This window comes from Mastigoproctus giganteus, chromosome 9 (genome assembly GCF_048544385.1).
Source record: "Mastigoproctus giganteus isolate SK-2022 chromosome 9, ASM4854438v1, whole genome shotgun sequence".
Classification (NCBI taxonomy): Eukaryota; Metazoa; Arthropoda; class Arachnida; order Uropygi; family Thelyphonidae; genus Mastigoproctus; species Mastigoproctus giganteus.
Window position 1 is genome coordinate 67,614,197 of NC_143583.1, and position 19,874 is coordinate 67,634,070.

At 37.9% G+C, this 19,874-nt stretch overlaps 1 protein-coding gene across 2 annotated transcripts in view; it reads right to left on the reverse strand.

The window, feature by feature from the left end:
* LOC150080415 (dynamin-1-like) overlaps nucleotides 1-19,874 on the reverse strand; it is a 209,363-nt gene that overhangs the window by 184,994 nt on the left and 4,495 nt on the right. For both annotated transcript variants that reach the window (XM_090381422.1, XM_090381421.1), the window contains exons 2-4: nucleotides 5,708-5,902; nucleotides 3,246-3,319; nucleotides 2,441-2,587 (exon numbers count right to left, since the gene is read on the reverse strand). In XM_090381422.1, coding sequence (XP_090237548.1) covers nucleotides 2,441-2,587; nucleotides 3,246-3,319; nucleotides 5,708-5,880 — 394 coding nt within the window. In that variant the 5' untranslated portion in view covers nucleotides 5,881-5,902. The remainder of the gene's footprint in view (nucleotides 1-2,440; nucleotides 2,588-3,245; nucleotides 3,320-5,707; nucleotides 5,903-19,874) is intronic.

Consider the following 19,874-nt stretch of genomic DNA (forward strand, 5'->3'; position numbering starts at 1 on the left):
CTACTTATAATCAGATCAAGAGTATTCCTCCCTCTAGTTGCCTCCCAAACATGCTGATGTAGAAAACAATCATCCAATAAATCCACAAAAGCCTTGCTAGTGTGTGAGTGACCAACCCACAAATTCCAGTCAATATCTGGGAAATTAAAATCCACCATTATAAGACTCTCTGATTTACTGGCCCACTCTATTTCCCTGTACAGTTTCTTATTATACTCATCAGAGTCATTAGGCCTATAGCACACTTCTATTCTCAATTTTGATCTCCCAATGCTTATGTCACACCAAACTGACTCAACACTGCACTGTCCAGCGATGTCAACTGGCTTCACTTCCTTGAATTTTATGTGTTTCTTAACTAATAGCATAACCCCTCCTCCCATCCTATCCTGTCCTGTCTATCCTTCCTGTACACATTGTACTCCCCAAATTCCAGTTCTGCATTCTTTATATCTGTGTGACACCACATCTCTGATATCCCAACAATATCTGCCTTTGATGTTTTGAGCAATACCTCAAATTCATTTACCAAACTCCTAGCATTGGTATACACGCAAGTATACATGCACCTGTTTCTATTCTTAGCTACCCTAACACAACCCATGTGTTTACTTGTAACCTCAATGACTCCCAGCAGTCTCTGAAATACCCTGCAACTTGTTTTCCAGGCTGCTGCTCATTCCAATAGAGGCAGTGCAAGAATCACTTTCGCCTCTGCCAGTGGCTACTGTTAATCTTTTAGTCCATGTATCCCCCCAAGCTAGCAGTTTTCCGACCCACCTAACACTGCCTCTATAGCATCGGCAAATATTCTTGCACACTTTCTATTTAAGTGTATCCATTCCCTGTAGAAGAAGTCTCTCCTGTTAAAAGTACATATCAGGCTGAAAAAAATTCTACCCCTTCAGCCTTGCACAATCTTTCCAGGGCCGAATTGATCGACATGACAAATCATCATATACTCCCTCCTATCTTGTCTGAGCAGAATTGCAGACACTTTCAAATTCAACCCTAATTCACAGCTATTTTTCAACAGTGACCTGTACTTGTTAAGTAATTCTGCCGGTCTCCTACTCTTAATATCACTAGTGCCAACGTGTAGAACAATATCACCTTTTGTGCCCTTAGAAGGTTTAGTGCATAACAGAAACTATGCCTCCACATGAGCAGTTAATTTGATTATCTTTGCGATGACTTCTGGCTATTAACTACCATTTAACATAAAAGTAAATGTAATTTTCCATTATTTTGTACTATCTGAATAATTCAGAGTTCTGAGACTATTCCAGAGATGAATTAGAAGCACCCTTGTCTGCCTATGTAAGGATTAGAAACATTCCAAATGACTTGCTACAAACAAATACTCTCTGAAGAACTAAAATCAATAAAAAAGTACTCAAATATTTGAAAACTGAAAATGGGCAAACAGAATGACATCAATCACAGAGTGTTCTTGCAAAAAACAAATTTTTTTAACTTTCTAAATTGCAAGCAATTATGGAAGAAACATGAAATATTGTAAAATAGCAGTCAGGTGGTTCATATTTCTCTTCAAGAACTTTTATTGCTTCTCACTTCATTCAACTCAAAAGTTATGATTAAACTGAAGTTTTGGTATATTAGATTATAAAAAAAAAAAAAGGTTGATAAGTTAGGACGTAAATCTCTTATAATGGCATAAGTCCTGCCAGACAACAGGAGAAACAAAACTACAGTATAATGAATTAATTCTTATAGAATTTTGGAATATGTGGAAACCTTACTTGCAGTTAGGGTTGCAATCCTAAATCATAACAAGTTAATGTGAGTTGAAATCGCACATATAACTTGGAAATAATTTTCCCATAAAAAATAATGTAATAAAATTTTAAGAGCAGTATTAAAAATATTTTTAATATTTTTTTGTTACACAAGTATAGTGTATAGCCTTTTATATAAGTAAAATACAGTAAGTCAACTCAGTATAACAATAACTCCTATAAAAAATGGAAGCTTTGTTTTGTTTGTTTTCCGTGGTGTGGAAAACAAACAAAAAGTATCTACAGTAAATGTGAAAGGGTTATTTTTTTTTAGTGAAAAAAGAAAATTTCTTGTTCCCTTTAACATGCCTTTACCATAGAAATGCAAATGATGAGCTTAGAAATAATGAGATGAAACAATTTTATTTAAGCAAAGGGTAAGTATCATCATTACGCTTTATCGAACTGTAAAAAATGCTGAATAATGGACATACACATTTACTTTTTAAATGACTTAAATGCCATTTTCCTTTCTATGTTAATGAATTTCTGCAATGAAAGCAGTTCTCTACCTTTAATGCTTAACCAAAATAATTTATTACATTTAAATTCAATTTAAATGTAAACTAAATTTTTTGGTTACATTTAAATCTGGAAACAGAAAAAGAAAAGTGAAACCTATTATGATTATTATTACATACCATTTGGAGAGAAAATTTTTACTGATATCGGTGTTGACGAAAAACCTCCTTTGGTTTTAACTTCGTTTTCTGTCTCCTCACTAATTGCATATTTCAGTTCTGAGAAGTCATAAAATATCTTTTCATGGCCAGGAATTTTGGCATACTCTGAAACAAATTCAATCAAGTACATTGAATTACTGCTTAAACATCAAATTCTAATAATAATTTAAGGTTTTAAAATTATGTAAAATATTCTGGTGTTATCAAGAATGAGATCCAAGGATGTGGTGGTTGTTGTTGAATTTAACAACACACAGGCTGCCAGGGCCATATTGTGTCTTTCTGATGGTGAATATGAAATATCAGCTTCTTCATTAATATAACTATATTTTATGATATATTCCTATACGATTTAGGACTAGGCACCCTTGTCTGCCTTTTCAAAATAAATGCTCTCATCATTTCTAAATGGTCATAGGCCCAACCATTCCACTGTCAAGAAGATACAGCTGCAGAAACAGTATCTGAGGTCTGTGATAATGTGTAACACTTCACAGAGTGAAGGAATCTCTGGTAGTCCAGTCCTTTGGTTGTGCTAATTAGTTTAACTTTAATTGAATAATTATAAAACAAAACAAATCCTATTTTTAGGATCTCATGTTTACCATGATAATTATATCTATGTAAAGTCTTTAAATCATATATATTCATAGCCATTAATTTTTTTCTTATTCTCGTTTAATAAGTCTAATTTGCTTCAGTTTTATGTTCCACTTTGGTTACAAAAGGACACCGAAGAAATATGTATTCCATTTCATCTTACCTTCACTTGAGGGAACCAACTGAATTATGATGGGGCATTTTGTAACAACTCCTGTGCCTCTTGGCAAAAATTCTCTGAAAAGTTAATAAAACAAATTAAGAAATGCATAAGAAACTTGTATGAATCAAAAATTTGTTTTAAATCCATAATATTGCAATAACTATAGGTCAGAGATAGAAAAATCAATGACATGCATGACACTAATAACACACATAGGAAAATATATGAGCACATGGCCATCCATAAATAGTTTATATGAAAAAAAAAAAAATTTTATTGGAAGGAAAATTTCTTTTATGGTCTATCAGCTACATTTGGCGGTGAAAACCTCAATCATAATTGTGTTGGGATATAATTGGGTTAATTATATAGAAACAAAGTTCTCATTACAAACTTTCAAATATTGTTATTACTTTTTTTATAAAACAATAAGGATTACTTACTAATTTCAGTCAGGTTTTTTTTTTTTTTATCTCTCCTATGGTATGTGAAAATTGGTATATTTTTGATCCAGCTTGTTACTGGTATGCAGCACAGAAGGTTTGCCATTGCTGTTACAAGTATCCACTTCACATTTTGGAGTTTTCACAGCGTAGCAACTGAAACCATGATGTGCCAGATACAACTCCAATTGCACATATTATAAATAAAAATTCTGTATTGTTTGTAAGTTGTCTGTTGTAAAGATCCAGTAATTATTTTCCCAGGGTAAAAACTCCTCAGTGTCTGCTTGAAATTAGCTCACTCAATGCTAGGTGAAATCCACTGATTAACAGCTCCTGTCAATCAAAATGTAGTGGTTGCTACTAATTCTGGCTGGGGAGAAAATTTGCCAGATGGTATCATGGCATCACTGGGACTGCAGAGCAAAGATTTTGCTCTGCAGTCCCAGAGCAAAATGATCAATTCCCTTGTTTGCAGTAATGTATTGCCAGTTTTGACCAAAAGCCCAAAGAAAGTGGGGATTGCTGCATTAGGAATAAAAAAAAGATTAAGATAGTTACATAAAGAAATTTACAGGTTGTTACTTTAGTGCCTATTTGTGTGACATTCTACTTTTTTGCTGTCAAATAAGAAGAGTATATGATGCATTTTCTTTTGAAAACTCCATCAGCAATAGGAAAATCATGTAAAACTTTCTCACTATGGAATGACCATTTTATCAATAAGGGCAACATGCCTGCAAATATCGACCAACAGCCCAAAGGAATATTTTGCGTACAGGAATAAAAAGTAACTGCTGGCAAAAGTTCCTGTCAAATACAAATTTAAAAACAGTGCTTCTCCAAAGAATACCTGTGACTGAATGCCAGATGACATATGTCAGAAACACATGCATATAATTAGGTTTAGCTTAATAATGTATTTTTTTAATTGTGTGATAATTAACAGCCATTTCCAGAATTTTCAGTGGAGAATTCAAATAAACCATTTTCAAAAACAGCTATTAGGAGTTTTAACTGCGTGGATGAGTAGTTGAAGCACAAATTGCTTAAATATTGTTGGGGTCGAATCAACACCACTGTGTGACTGCCTCAGGGTTAATAAATTTAGCATTAGCATACGAAGAAAGCAAGCTTATGCAGCATCAGCCACAAAAAAAAAAAAAAAAAAAAAAAAAAAACCATTTCACCCCCCCCCCCCATTTGTTCCAAATGCCTGTCTAGCTCAGCCTTAAATTTATTTAGGCTATCAACTTCCACAACAAAAGATGGAAGTCTGTTCCACCAATCAACTACCCGCTGGCTAAAGGTAAATTTCCGCACATTTATTCTACAACTGTCTTTCCTCAATTTGAATCTATGCCCCCTCAGGTTCTTCCTCTTGCTGAGGATTCTTTCTCAGCAAGAGGAAGAATCCCATCAGCATTCAACTTGCTCAACCCATTCAAAGCCTTATACACCTCAATCAGATCACCTCACATGTGCCTACTCCAGGTGCAGCAATTTACAGAACTTAAGCTTTTCTTGGTAAGAGCACCCCTTTGTTCCCCTCACCAATCTTGTTGCCCTTCTTTGTACTCATTCTAGCAACTCTACATCCTTCCTAAAATGAAGCCTCCAGACCTGTACACAGTACTCAAGGTGTGGCCTGACCAATGGGATAATCACCTTCCTGATTAAAAGGTTTGGAAGGATTATTACAAAGGTTGTCAAAGTGGGTGAAATTTATTATTATTTTTTTAAATGGCTGCTTGCCACTACTAATAATATTTAGACTTTTCTTTTTTTTTTTTCCAAAAAAAAAAAAAATACCAGTCAAAAGCTTCATACTTAAGCATGGTATTATGTTTATGAATAAACATCTGAAATCTAAATATTCCTCACTGGCGCAACATCTATTAATACATCTATGACAATGGTGAGATTTCCCAGTCTTACAAGGCTATCTGCAGTGTAAGAATATCAATTTTTGTTTTCCCAGCAACATTATCAAATCAAAGGCAGTAATATTATACTCACTTGCCAGTAATATTTTCTAGTACACTGCTCTTTCCAGCACTCTGACATCCCACTACAGCTATTTGAGGCAGATCTATTTCCAGAGTTGTCTGACCAGAAGACAGAAGACAGTCTTGGAGTCTGTTTACAAGTGACACCAAACCTCCCATTGATTCACTGGATCTTCCAGACATGGCTAAAGATATCTTTAGAAATCTAAGAAAAATTTAATTATTGAACAAAAAATTTTATACATTATTTTTACATTTATTCTGAGCCAAAATAAATTAATTTTATGGTAGAAATAAGAATACTAATTATACAGTGGAATTAAATGCATCAAATGAATGTGACAATAGATTAAACCTTTTTTTTTTATTTTTATGATTTGATTTTAATTTGATTGTTGGTTATAGTATTAGCAAAGGATGCAAAGATGGAAGTTTGTTACAACCACCCAATGGCTGAAGGCAAACTTCCACACATCTGTCCTACAACCATCCTTCCACAATTTAAATTTATGCCCACCTCACGTGTCACAACTTTGGTCACAACTGAGATTGCTTAATCTGTTCAAAGCCATAAACACCTCAATCAGATCTCCTCGTAGAGATGCCTTTCTTAGTAATAGCACCCTTTTTGTTCTCTTCACCCTTCTCTATGCCCATTCCAGGAGATTCACATCCTTTTTAATTAAAATGAGGCCTCCAGACCTGCATACAGTAGTACTCAAGATGCAGCCTAACCATGGCTAGTACAAAGGAATAAATCGCTTTATCCCTGCTAACAAAGTTCCTGAATACCACTGACAGAATTCCATGAAATGTCCTTGCAGCCCGTCGGCACTCTCAGAGAACTTGGAAGTCAAGCAGCAAGACTGCATCTTGCTATATAACTTAATGTTGCATTCATATGTTGCATTAAGTTTCACAATATGATTGGTGTTCTCCTTTCTACCACAGTCTTGGAGATATAATCACATTTGGTTTATAAAATTAAGTTTCTTTTTTAATTTAACTACTTTGTTATGGTTAATAAAACAGGAACTTCACACTAGGAATCATCCAATCATTAATTATGTTGTTTGAAGATAATAAAGCACACTTTGGTCACAAGAACAAGTTCTTGTAACTGAAGGCACCTGTGGGGAGATCTGAAAGAGGTGTTTAAAGCCTTGAATGGATTGGGTAAGCTAAATGTTAATGGCATTCTTCCACTTGCTGAGACCACATATGAGGGGGCATAAATTCAAGTTGAGGAAGGATGTTGCAGGATAGACGTCTCATATAAAATGAAAGAACACTGCTTTACTGAAGCTAATAATGAGCTTGCAGGCTAACCACAAAAAAAAAAAAAAAAATCACTCATAACAAAATTAACTTTGACTAAAAGTTTCGACATAGTTGAGCATTCAGGATCTTGAATGCAGTGGCACACATTCTTTGAGTGTTGGATGGATTTCAGTGAAAAACGGTATATGCACCTTTAGTATGCACCTTTTTTCACTTTAATACTCCCGAATTTAGTGTAGTAATGTAACCTGACCAGTTAAATTTAAGTAAGAAAAGTTAGGTTAGTTTACACTATATAATTCTGGACACTTGAATCCATTCCGAAATTGATGGCATAATCTAACCTAACCTTGGTTAGTCTGGTACCTCTTCCATGGATTTCTGAGGAAACATGCTGTCACTGCACTGATAGAAAAGTTTTGCTCCTCCAACTGTTTGTATCGACTGAATGCTGTCATGTCACCCATCCATCCAAGTCATATGACCAAATTTTTTGCCATTGACTGAAGGTACCAATTTCTATCGATGCAAAGATTGCAGAAATGGTAGTGAAGTGAGTGCATGCTGTCAAAAGACCAAATTCCCATGCATCTTTGCAATAAGCAGTGATGGCAAAGTAGCATTACAGCTAATGTCGTCCTACCACCGACTGGGGCATTTCATGTTTGCCATCGACAGAAGGGGTACCAATTTCTAAAGATGTGAAGAGTGCAGGAGAACTGGTACCAGAGCAAGTGCACATTGTCATGTGATCAAATTCCAATGCACATTTGGGACAAGCAACAATAGCAAAGTAGTGTTGGAGCTAATGCCATCCTACCAAAGAGATACCAGTTTCTACGGATGCAAAGATTGCAGGAGAACTGGCGCTGGAGCGAGCACACATCATGTGACCAAAATCCCATGCATCTTGCAAAAAGCAATAATGGCAAAGTAGCATTGCAGCTAATGCCGTAAAATCCTCTGTATAATTTTTTGCTTTTTTTCCATTTTTAGGAAAAATATTAGTAAATAGTAATTAGTAAAAGTAAGCAAATAAACACAAAAATAATTCTCTATACAATTTTCCACTTTTTGCCATTTTTATGCAGAGATTATGAATTTGGTTACTAATTACCATTCATTTTCTATTGAATGGGTTTGATTCAGTTCTATCAGTTCCCATATTTTTTGCTGATGACTTATGATTCCACTAAGCAAAAGCAAAGTGGTCATTTCTTTCCATTACTGTTGCAGACAAAGAAGCATGCCATGAACCCCTCAGGAGAGACAGACTACGTTTTTTTTTTTTTTTTTTTTTTGTTTGCAAAATGATGGTTGTATAAAAGTGATTGAATGGTGTATGAATATAAGTGTCATTATATGTGGAAATATAATAAGTGTATATATGTGGAAATATGACGATATTAACTGAGCAAAAGGACATTACGGATGGCTATAAATGGAAGTGCAGAGTGAAAGGGTTAAATGTTCATTATGTGAAAAGGTCTGTGCAAAAGGAGTCTTGGTTCTCGGACAGCAAGTTAAGAATGACTGAAGTGCTTCTTCTGACCTATTTTTGGGTTCAGAAGCCATAGTGTGAGTTTGTGATGCATGACTTGGGTGTGAGTTCCATGACCATGCAGGGCCGGATTAAGGTACGAGCTAGCAGGGCCCTTGCCCGGGGCACCATTCTTTTAGGGGTGCCAAAAACAGAAGAACAATGAAGCAAAATAAAATATATATATGGGTTTTTTAATATAACTCTTTAAAAGAAAAGTTTAAAGAGTCACATAGAAAAGAGCTAAACAGTAGATGAAATGGTTTTGGTGAAAGCAAGATTAATAAATAAGGTATGACAGATGCACCTAACGGTGCAAAGCAGCATTAAAGGATGCAAGAGTATAAGTAATTTATATTAATATTAAATTGAGTAAGTATAAATGGATGTGAAAGTTACACAAGGTGCCAAAAACTATAAGGTGAGGAAAGTAGAAAAAGAAGAGTAGTAGACTAGTGAAAGATGAAAATGTTAATATCCTAGAAGTTATGAAGAAATAAGTAAATTATCGGCTGAACTGCCAAGCCAATATAAAGTGGGGGAACTGTAAAGTAAAATTAGTACAAAATATTAATAAAATGCAAATAAAAATGGTATGAAAATAAAAATGGTATAGCTGTCATCAGATATGGGTGGGAAACAATTTTAGTAAAAGGTCTGATATAGGTAATTCAAAATTGCTTGATCAGATGTCAGCAGAAATAAATATTGATACATGATCAGGTATTTCATCAGGGGACTACACCTGACCATGCATCAGGAACTGCGTTTCTATACTTGCCCATAGTAGTAGAAGAAAAGTAAAAGGCCAAAAAAAAGACTGAAATGAAATTAGTACTTTTTAATACAGTATGGACAGGGTGTGTGTGTGTGTGTGTGTGTGTGTATATATATATATATATGACAACAGAAACTGATAGCTCTGCCAGCCATGGGTTTGGTATTTTGTAGGGGTTTAGCCCTCGACAAAGTCCCTTGCAAAGTATCTTTTCCCATAGACGGCTATATATATATATAATTTTTATTGAGTTTAATATTTATGTTTTACCATTGTTGCCTAGGGTCCGGTTAGTTCTTGGATTGCTTCGTGTTTTTAACCAACAGGAAGGCCTCTACATTTAAACATTATATCATTATTATACAGGGTGTTTCAGTTAAACGTTTCAGAACTTCTAAGAGGGGTAGGGTACATCCTGACAACTCGAAATCATATAGCAATGTGGGGTCGGAAATGCTTTCCTGAAGCGGTGTTGTACACAGAAGCACCATAAAGAAAAGAGACCGTAAGTGAGAAATCGTTTTAATAATACATGAAAAGAAGCAAAAGGTACATGGATTAAAGTAAGTGTTCGAAGTTTCTTCCACGGGCTACAATGCACGCCTCACATCTCCGACGCATGGACATCCGAACATTCTGGAATACTCCAGGCGAATTTCGAATTTCTTCGGCAGCTACTGCGATTCTTGCAACCAGCTCCTCAGCATTGTCAACAGGGGTGTCTGTTTGTTGTTTGTTATTTGGTTTTCAGGAGCATTAGCAACTAAGGCCATATTGCTCCGGGATATGCGGTGGTCATTCCTTGACCTTTCCGCATCCTCCGTATTTGGTGGTGACGGGCTCGAACCCCGGTCTAATCAAGAAGCGTGTGCTACGCACTGCTGCTCCTTCCCACCTGGCTACGGAGGCGCCTTCACAGGGGTGTCATAAACTAGCGATTTCATATGACCCCAGAAATAAAAATCAAGACATGATAGGTCGGGTGACCGAGCAGGCCAACGCACGGGACCACCACGTCCAATCCACTGTTGACCAAATGTGACATCCAGGTAGTTACGAACATCTCCGCTATAATGGGCAGGGGCTCCATCGTGTTGGAACCACATTGTCTGTTGCGTCGATGCAGAAATCTGTTCATCTCTCAAAAGTTGTGGCAATACTTGCTGCAGAAAGATCAAGTAGATAGGTCCGGTTAGACGACACGGTAACAGGTAAGGTCCGATGAGGTGATCTCCCATAATACCGGCCCATACATTGACCGAAAATCGAATCGGTGCTGCACGACGTCGTATTGCATGCGGGTTCTCGACCGCCCAGATATGGTCGTTATGCATGTTGAAAATTCCTTCCCTTGTGAAGGATGCCTCATCGGAAAACAACACTTTCGTGTATTATTAAAACGATTTCTCACTTACGGTCTCTTTTCTTTATGGTGCTTCTGTGTACAACACCGCTTCAGGAAAGCATTTCCGACCCCACATTGCTATATGATTTCGAGTTGTCAGGATGTACCCTACCCCTCTTAGAAGTTCTGAAACGTTTAACTGAAACACCCTGTATATAGTATTTTATATATATATATATATATATATATATATATATATATAAAATATAGAAAATTAATAAATAACTTAGGTAAAGTTAACTAAACAAGAACTAATTAATACCATCTATACATATCTAGATAGAACATTACATCAGTCTTATTATATATTTTTTGTATAGTTTAAGTACAATTAGTAAAATAGATAAGATATATTTCATATAGGATAAGCTGGTAGCTACTTAACCCTATAATAGCCATAACTGGTCCACGAGGCCAAACCTAGTAAAGGATGATTATTAGTCAAAGTAAAAAGTATAGGGTTAAGTAGCTACCAGCTTATCCTATATGAAATATATCTTACCTATTTTACTAATTGTACTTTTATTTTACTAACTATACAAAAAAAAAAAAAAATATATATATATATATATTATATATACACAGGCTGACCTCAATTAATGCGATTAATTCGTCATGCGAGCACATCACGCAAAACGGAAACATGTTACGAATATAATAATCAATAGGAATAATTATAATTGGTCCTTGACCTTCAGGAATGTCAATAAAGAATTTTAAAAATACCTTTTAAATAACTTTTTAACTGTATACCATGTAAAAGATAATGAAAATAATTATGGAATTAAATGTTTATTGCATAAAACAGCAGTTCCCAAACTGTGCGGTGCGTAATATTTTAAATTTTCGAGGAAAACACAGCAATACTCGACATCTGTCGGACATCACGCGAACTACTAGCTCGAGGTTGTCATCATCATCATCAGCCATTTTCAATCCACTGCAGGATGAAGGCCTCTCCAGCAACTTTCCAGTTCCTTCTGTTTTGTGCAATGTCCATCCATTTACTATCCACAAACTCATGAATCTCATCTATCCATCTCCACTGTTGTCTTCCAGGTTTTCTTCTAGCTCCTCTTGGGTACCATTCTGTTCTTTTCTTAGTCCATCTGTCATCATGTCTTCGAGCTATGTGTCCTGCCCAAGACCATTTTAGTTCTTTAATTTTGATAAGAATGTCCTTTACTTGAGTTAGCTGCCTAATCCATGTGTTTCGCTTCTTATCAAACAGTCTGATTCCCAATATGATTCATTCCATTCTTCGCTGTGTAGTTCTCAACTTCTCTTCCATTCATTTGGTGAGTGCCCAAATATACATTGGTTCATTATTTCACATTTCAGACAAACTGGGATATTGTTCCTCAGTATGTGACTATATTTCCTGAATGCTATTCATCCAAAATTTATTCTTCTCTTGACTTCCATCCATTTATCATTATTACAGCTAATAAACTTGTCCCAAATAAGTATATGACTCCACCTTTTCAATTATTGCTCCTTCAATCATTATGTTCCTTTCTGTGGCATAATTGTTCATCATTACTTTTGTTTTAGCCATATTTATCTTTAGTCCAAAATCCTTACTAACTCTGCATAACTGATTAAGATTTTCCTCTAATTCTTTGAGATTGTGGCTTATGACCACAATATCATCTGCAAATTGTAAATGGTTTAGGTACTCTCCATTCACATTGACTCCTTTCTGTGACCAGTCTAATCTTCTGAAAGCTTCCTCAAGGGCAGCAATAAACAACTTTGGAGACATTGTTTCCTTGTCGAACTCCTTTCTCAATTTTAAATTTGCTAAAGTCTTTGTCTAGTCTAATAAAGGATGTAGCATTCTCATATATTTTCTTCAAAATCATATGCCTTGTCTTTCCAGTGCCCGAAACATTGCCTTATGCTGTATGGAGTCAAATGCCTTTTCATAATCCACAAATGCCAGGCATAATGGTGTTTTATATTCATTTGCCTTCTCCATGAGCTGTGATATTACGTGAAGGTGATCCATAGTTGAGAATCCTGTCCTAAAGCCAGATTGCTCTTTCGGTTGATTCTCATCAAGTATTCTTTCTAATCTATTAGTAATGAACCTTGTGAACAACTTGTAGATGTGGGATAACAAGCTAATTGGTCTATAATTTCCAATTTATGTCCTTTCTTATGCAGAAAAACTATGATTACATTATTCCACTCCTTAGGCATCACACCTTTTCTAATGCATTTTGTGAAGAGTCTTGCCAGTTTTTGTGTCATGTCTCTTCCTCCCAATTTTAACAACTGTACAGTAACTTCATCTTCCCCTTGGGGCTTTCTGATTCTTCATTTTCTTCAACACACATTCTACCTCATCAGGAAGAATATCAGGTATGTCATACATGTTACTAATTTGCGATCCATCTTCCCCACTGCTGGCATTAGTCCCTTGCTCGTAGTTCACAGTTTAAACATTTATTATTAAGTTATTTGGACCTAACTACTTAATAAACGGAACTGCTAGGTATTTCTTTTGGTCTAGGGGCTCCGTGAAAAAATTACTGAGACACTAAGGGCGCTGTGAACTGAGAAAGTTTGGGGGAATCTGACATAAAATATATAATGAAGAAACAATTTGTTACAGAAACATTTGAACAGAGTTGCTTGAACAGTGTTGGCTTTCTCTTTTTCAATCAATTTCTGATAGCTGACAACAATATTCTCTGGGCCCTGGCGACATAAATATCGCAGAGAACCTCAAACCTTTTGTTTGAGGTTCTCTGTGATACAAAAGATTTCATCTAGTTCTTTTACCATTATCTCCGCGGTAACATTTTCATCTGGCTCATTTAAAAATTAGAATTTTTAAATGCAAGTCTGCATTGACTTTATTAGCGGGAGACAAACAAGTGACAAGTCTTCTTCCAATGGTTGAGGGAAAACACTGAGGCGGGCAGCAGGCAAATGTTTGTTTATTGCTCGTCCGACGTGCGGTAACCTTAATGTGCCATTCAAATCTTTTTTAATTATCACATAAAAAAAAAAAGATCGCATTAACTGGAAATTTGCATCGTGTAAAGTGAAAAGTGGTATATTTTTTTCAAATAGTGGTAACTGAAAAATGCTTTAATCGAACTCGTGTTATGCGAGGCCTGTCTGTGTATATATATATATATATATATCCCTGATAAACGGACAAACGGACACTGAAAAATCTCTCTGCCTGGGGTGCCGAAATACTTTGTTCTGGTGCTGCGACCATGAGTGACTGGAAGAGCTTTTGTTGGGAGGTGTGTTGATGCATGTGTGAGAGAAAGTTGCATGCTTGGTGGTGAGGGTGTAGTGGTTCAGATTGATGAATAAAAACAGAGAAAAGCATGTGAATAAGAGATGGGTGTTTGGAGGAGTTGAGAGAGGTTCTTAACTGTTTTTTCTGGGACGTTGAAAACAGGAGTAAAGTTCTAGACATCATTAAGACTTTCATTTTGCCTGGTACCACAACAGTATCAGATTCTCTGAAGTCTTATGACTGCCTATGGGATGAAGGTTTTCGGCACATCACCATGAACCACCCGTTTCTTTTCAGTGACCGAGAACACTAACAATATTGAGGGTCTTGGATTGCTATTAAAAGACAGGTGCCACTGGTTTTTTTTTTTTTTTTTTAGGAGCACTAGCAACTAAGGCCATATTGGTCCGGGATATGCGGTGGTCATTCCCTGACCTTTCCGCATCCTCCGTATTTGGTGGTGACGGGCTCGAACCCCCAGTCTAATCAAGAAGCGTGTGCTACGCATTGCTGCTCCTTCCCACCTGGCTACGAGGTGCCTCACAGGTGCCACATCAGCCTGCACAAGGTCAATTTGATTCTTATCTTGCCGAGTTTATGTGGCATTGAAGACACTCAGAGTCTGATTAACCAAAAGACCGGCGACATCTGGTAAGTCAGACTAGTCATTTAATTTTTAGCATACGGTAACCACTCTACGTTACTGTGTTTTTTAAATTAGCATAGGCACATGAAGCAAGAAAACAAGCTTATATAGCACCAGCCAAAAAAAAAACACCCCCCACCCCCTTCTCATTCACTCACTCCAAATGTTTGTCAAGGTCTGCTCTGAATCTGTTTCAGCTATCAACTTCTACAACGACAGATGGAAGTTTGTTCCAGCAATCAATCACCTGCTGGCTAAAGGCAAGTTCTCAATTTGAATTTATGCCCTCTCAGGCGATTATTCTGAGCAAGAGGAAGAATTCCATCAGCATTTAGCTTTCTCAACCCATTCAAGACCTTATACACCTCAATCAGATCAGCCTAAAGGTGCCTAGTCTCCAGACAGTAATTTTCAAAACTTAAACCTTTCTTCGTAAGAGCAACCCTTTGCTCCATTCACTAATCTTGTTGCCCTTCTCTGTACTCATTCCGACAGCTCTATATCCTTCTTAAAATGAGGTCTCCAGACCTGTATACAGTACTCAAGGTGTGGCATGACCATTGCCTTATACATGGGTCTAATTAGTATTAGTAATAGCCGCATGGTGCAAAAAAGCCTATGGCTTATGCTGCACCAGCCAAAAAAAAAAAAAAAAAAAAAAAAAAAAAACAATGATAAAAAAAATAATAAATAAATAAATAATAATAATTAATAAAAAAAATAAATAAAAGGAAATTAAACCTATCATCCTATGCGCTTCCCTTACCCGAAAGTACTATCCAGATGACCTTTGAGTTATTACCTCCTTGTCTCTGCCAGAAAAATTCCTGTATATCATTGATAAGACACCATGATCTACTCTTGCAGATGGTCTGCACTGCTCAGAAAACTTCATATCTGCCTGCACAATTACCCCAGGTCCTTTTCATTCTCTATCAGTCAGTGTAGTACCACACAGTTGATACGTTTCTCTGGGCTTACTGCTTCCCACATGCAGTACTTTACATTTGTCAATGTTAAACTTCAGTTTCCACCTCTCAGCCCATTTGCTCAACTTTTCTAGATCCTGTTGCAGCAGTGTACTGTCATTAGTGTCAGTAACAACCTTCGTATCATCTGCAAACTTCGGCATTAAACCTGATATACCATCACCAATATCATTAATGAATACAGAAAACAACAATGGACCCAACACTGAACCCTTGGAGACTCCACTAATAACATTAGTCCATGAAGAGCAGTGTCTATTGATTACCACTCTCTGTCTTCTCCCACTCAACCATCCCTTTATCCATAGCAGCAATTTGCCTCCAATGCCACACTGCTCCAATTCGTGCAACAGTCTTCCATGTGCAACAGTATCAAAAGCCTTTCTAAGATCCAAATATATGATATCAAAATTATTCTTTGCATCCAGTTCCTTTGTGACTACATCATAGTATCCAATCAATTTGGTCAGACAAGACCTCTCTTTAACAAACCCATGCTGTGTCCGAGCTATAATTGATCCTGCAATTATTCTTTAACTAGTGCCTCCATTAAGTTCCCTGGAACAGAAGTTAAACTAACAGGTCTGTAATTACCTGTGTCTCCCTTTGATCCTCCTTTGTGAATTGGGGTCACATTTGCACATTTCCAGTCCATGGGAGTGGAATTAGAGTGTGTTTAAAAAAAAAAAAAAAAAAACACAACCTGACATGTTTAGTAGCTATGTCCCCTTTCAATAAGAAAATTCTTTGTATTTTCCAAATATGGTATCCCATCTGATCATTCAAAAAGCTGCCACCTGCCAGCACGGCATTTGTGCCACATCGGCCTGCTATATGGTATCCCATCTGGATTAGATTAGATTATGATTTTATTGGTCCATTAGCATCTACGGTTATTATGTGCCAGGATATCACATCCAGTCAATCTGAAACATGTTGTGCCAGCACACAGTTGAAGGATGGCATTCACTGCAATGCTGTGCCACAGTCAGTTGTGGGATGGCATTAGTTCCAATGCTACTTCACCATTGTTGCTTGTCGCAAAGATGCATGGGAATTTGGTCACACAACAACATGCACTGCCGTGGCACCAGTTCTCCTGCAATCTTCACTTTTGTGGAAATTGGTACCCCTTTGGTCGATGGCAAATATGCAGCAGGTAGCAGGATGGCATTAGCTGCAATGCTACTTCGCTATCATTGCTTATTGCAAAGATGCATGGGAATTTTGTCACGTTGCAATGTGTGCTCATTCTAGCAGCAGTTCTGCAATCCGTAGAAATTGGTATCTCTCCAATAGGAGAAGTTAGCTCCACTACTATTTTGCTATCATTGCTTTTCGCAAAGATGTATGGCAATTTGGTCATGTGACAATGTGCACTTGCTACAGTGACAGTTTGCATCTGTAGAAATTGGAACAACTTCGGTCAATGGCAAACATGCAGCGTCACAGTCGGTGGTAGGACAGCATTAGCCACAATGCTACTCTATCATTGTTGCTTGCAGCAAAGATGCATGGGAATTTTGTCACGTGGCAACATGCACTCACTCCAGTACCAGTTCTCTGATCTTCGCATCAACAGAAATTGGTTACCCTTCAGTAGGCTGGCATTAGCTCCAATGCTATTCTGCCATTGTTGCCTGTCACAAAGGTGCATGGGAATTTGGTCACGTGACGTGTGATCGTTTCACCGCCAGTTCTCTTGCAATCTTTGCAACTGTAGAAATTGGTACCTTCAGTTGATAGCAAAAAATTTGGTCACACAACTTGAATGGAACGGGGAGCGTGACCAGTGCTGTAGTTGTAAAATTAGCAGAAGATATACTCTATGAAAGTTACAAAAAGCAGAGTATACTGTGCATATTAATTGAATTATGCATTAGCATTAGTAGAGGCATATGATGCAAGAAAGCAAGCTTATGCAGCATCAGCCAAAAAAATCCCTCCCATATCACCCTTCCATTCATTCCATATGCCTGTCCAGCTCAGCCTTAAATTTATTCAGGCTATTAGCTTCCACAACAAAAGATCGAAGCCTGTTCCACCAATCAACTACTCGCTGGCTAAAGGCAAATTTCTGCACATCTATTCAACAACTATCTTTCCTCATTATGAAACTGTGCCCCCTCAGGTTCTTAGTCTGAGCAAGAGGAAGAATTCAGCAGCATTCAGCTTGCTCAAGCCATTCAAGGCCTTATACACCTCAATCAGATCACCTTGCAGGTGCCTAATCTCCAGGCACTGCAATTTGCAGAACTTAAGCCTTTCTTGTAAGAGCACCCCTTTGTTCCCCTCACCAATCTTGTTGCCTTTCTTTTTACTCATTCTAGTAACTCTACATCCTTCCTAAAATGAGGCCTCCAGATCTGTACACAGTACTCTAGGTGTGGCCTGACCACTGCCTTGTATAACAGGATAATCACCTTCCTGTCTCTGGTAGCAAAATTCCTATACAGGGTGATTCACTACCAGTGCGACAAACTTGCAGGAGGTGTAGGGGGCACAAAGACGAATCGGAATCACATAGCATTGCAGGGTCCAAAATGCCTTCGTCATGCGGGCGGTTGCATGAACAAAGAAGCAAAGAAAAAGAACAGAAACAGCAACTCGTTAGTGTAACAGAAATCATTTTAATGACAAGTTTTACATTGGCAAAGAGCCATGCTACAGAAGGTGTTCGAACGTTCGACCAGAAGCAGTCACACGGGCTTCACACATGGAATCCCTAACATTCTGGAAGATTCCTGGCATGTCTCGAATCTCCCCAGCAGCTACAGAGATGCAAGCGACGAGGTCTTCAACTGAATCAACGGGGGTCTCGTACACTAATATCTTCATTTGACCCCAGCAGAAGAAGTCCAGGCATGATAGGTCCAGTGATCTAGCAGGCCAATGAATGGGACCACCACGACCTATCTAATGCTGTCCAAATGTAACGTTTAGGTGTTGGCTGACGTCATTGGTGTAATGTGGGGGAGCCCCATCATGCTGGAACCACAAAATGAGCGGTGCAATGACTGAGGAATATGTGCTTCTTCAATAAGTTCGGGCAGGACTTGCTGTAAAAAGATCAAGTATGCCCTACCGTCCAGATGAGGGGGCAGAAGGTACGGTCCAATGAGGTGATCTCCAACAATGCCGGCCCAAACATTGACAGAGAAACGGTGTTGAGTTGCACGTGTTCGGGTACCATGAGGGTTCTCCAAAGCCCACAAATGGGTGTTCTGTTGATTGAAGGTTCCCTCTCTTGTGAAACTTGTCTCATCCGTGAACAATACAGACGCAGCAAATGCGCTGTCTGCCGCACTCTGTTGAAGAAACCAAGTAGCAAAAGTCCTCCGGAGTGGATAATCCGCAGGCTCCAATGATTGGATGCATTGCAGATGGTATGAACTAATTTGGTTTGTTGACAGTATCCTCCATACAGTGGATTGGGAAATACCCAATCGTTGGCCTATTGATTGCCTTCTGCAAGACTTAGGATATTCTCCTCATTGTCTGGCATCCTCGTCGTTCGCTCTCGATTCATGGTACCTCTCATGAAACAACCAGTCTCACGTAACCTTCTGTGCACACGTGTGAAAATCGTATGGCGGTGCGCCCGTTAGAGTTTCGTTTTGTTTTGTTTTGGTTTTATTGGCGCATTAGCTACTAAGGCTATAATGCGCCAAGACCATCCCGTTACAGTCTGCAGCTCCATATGCGAGGTGCATGTCGGCCAGTTCAACGTTTGAATACTCGTCCATCCTACTGCCTCGGGAACTGGTTCGCAAATGCTGACTTCCAGCGGGATCGCTATTCATGCGACCTCCTGTTCAACGTCCTCTACCACATGACGAAGGCATTTTGGACCCTGCAATGCTATGTGATTCCAATTCGTCTTTGTGCCCCCTATACCTCCTGCAAGTTTGTCGCACTGGTGGTGAATCACTCCGTATATCATTGACAAGACTCCATGACTTGCCCTGGCACCCATCTGCACTGCTCAGCAAACTTCATATTTGACAGCGCAATTACCCCCAGGTCCTTTTCACTCTCTACCACTGTCAGTGTAGTACAACACAGTTGATACGTTGCTCTGGGGTTACTGCTTCCCATATGCAGTACTTTACATTTGTCAATGTTAAACTTCAGTTGCCACTTCTCAGCCCATTTTCCCAACTTATCTAGATCCAGCTGGAGTAGCATACTGTCTTTAACAACCCTGCCAACCTTTGTATCATCTGCAAACTTGGACATTAAACCCGATATACCTTCATCAATATCATTGATA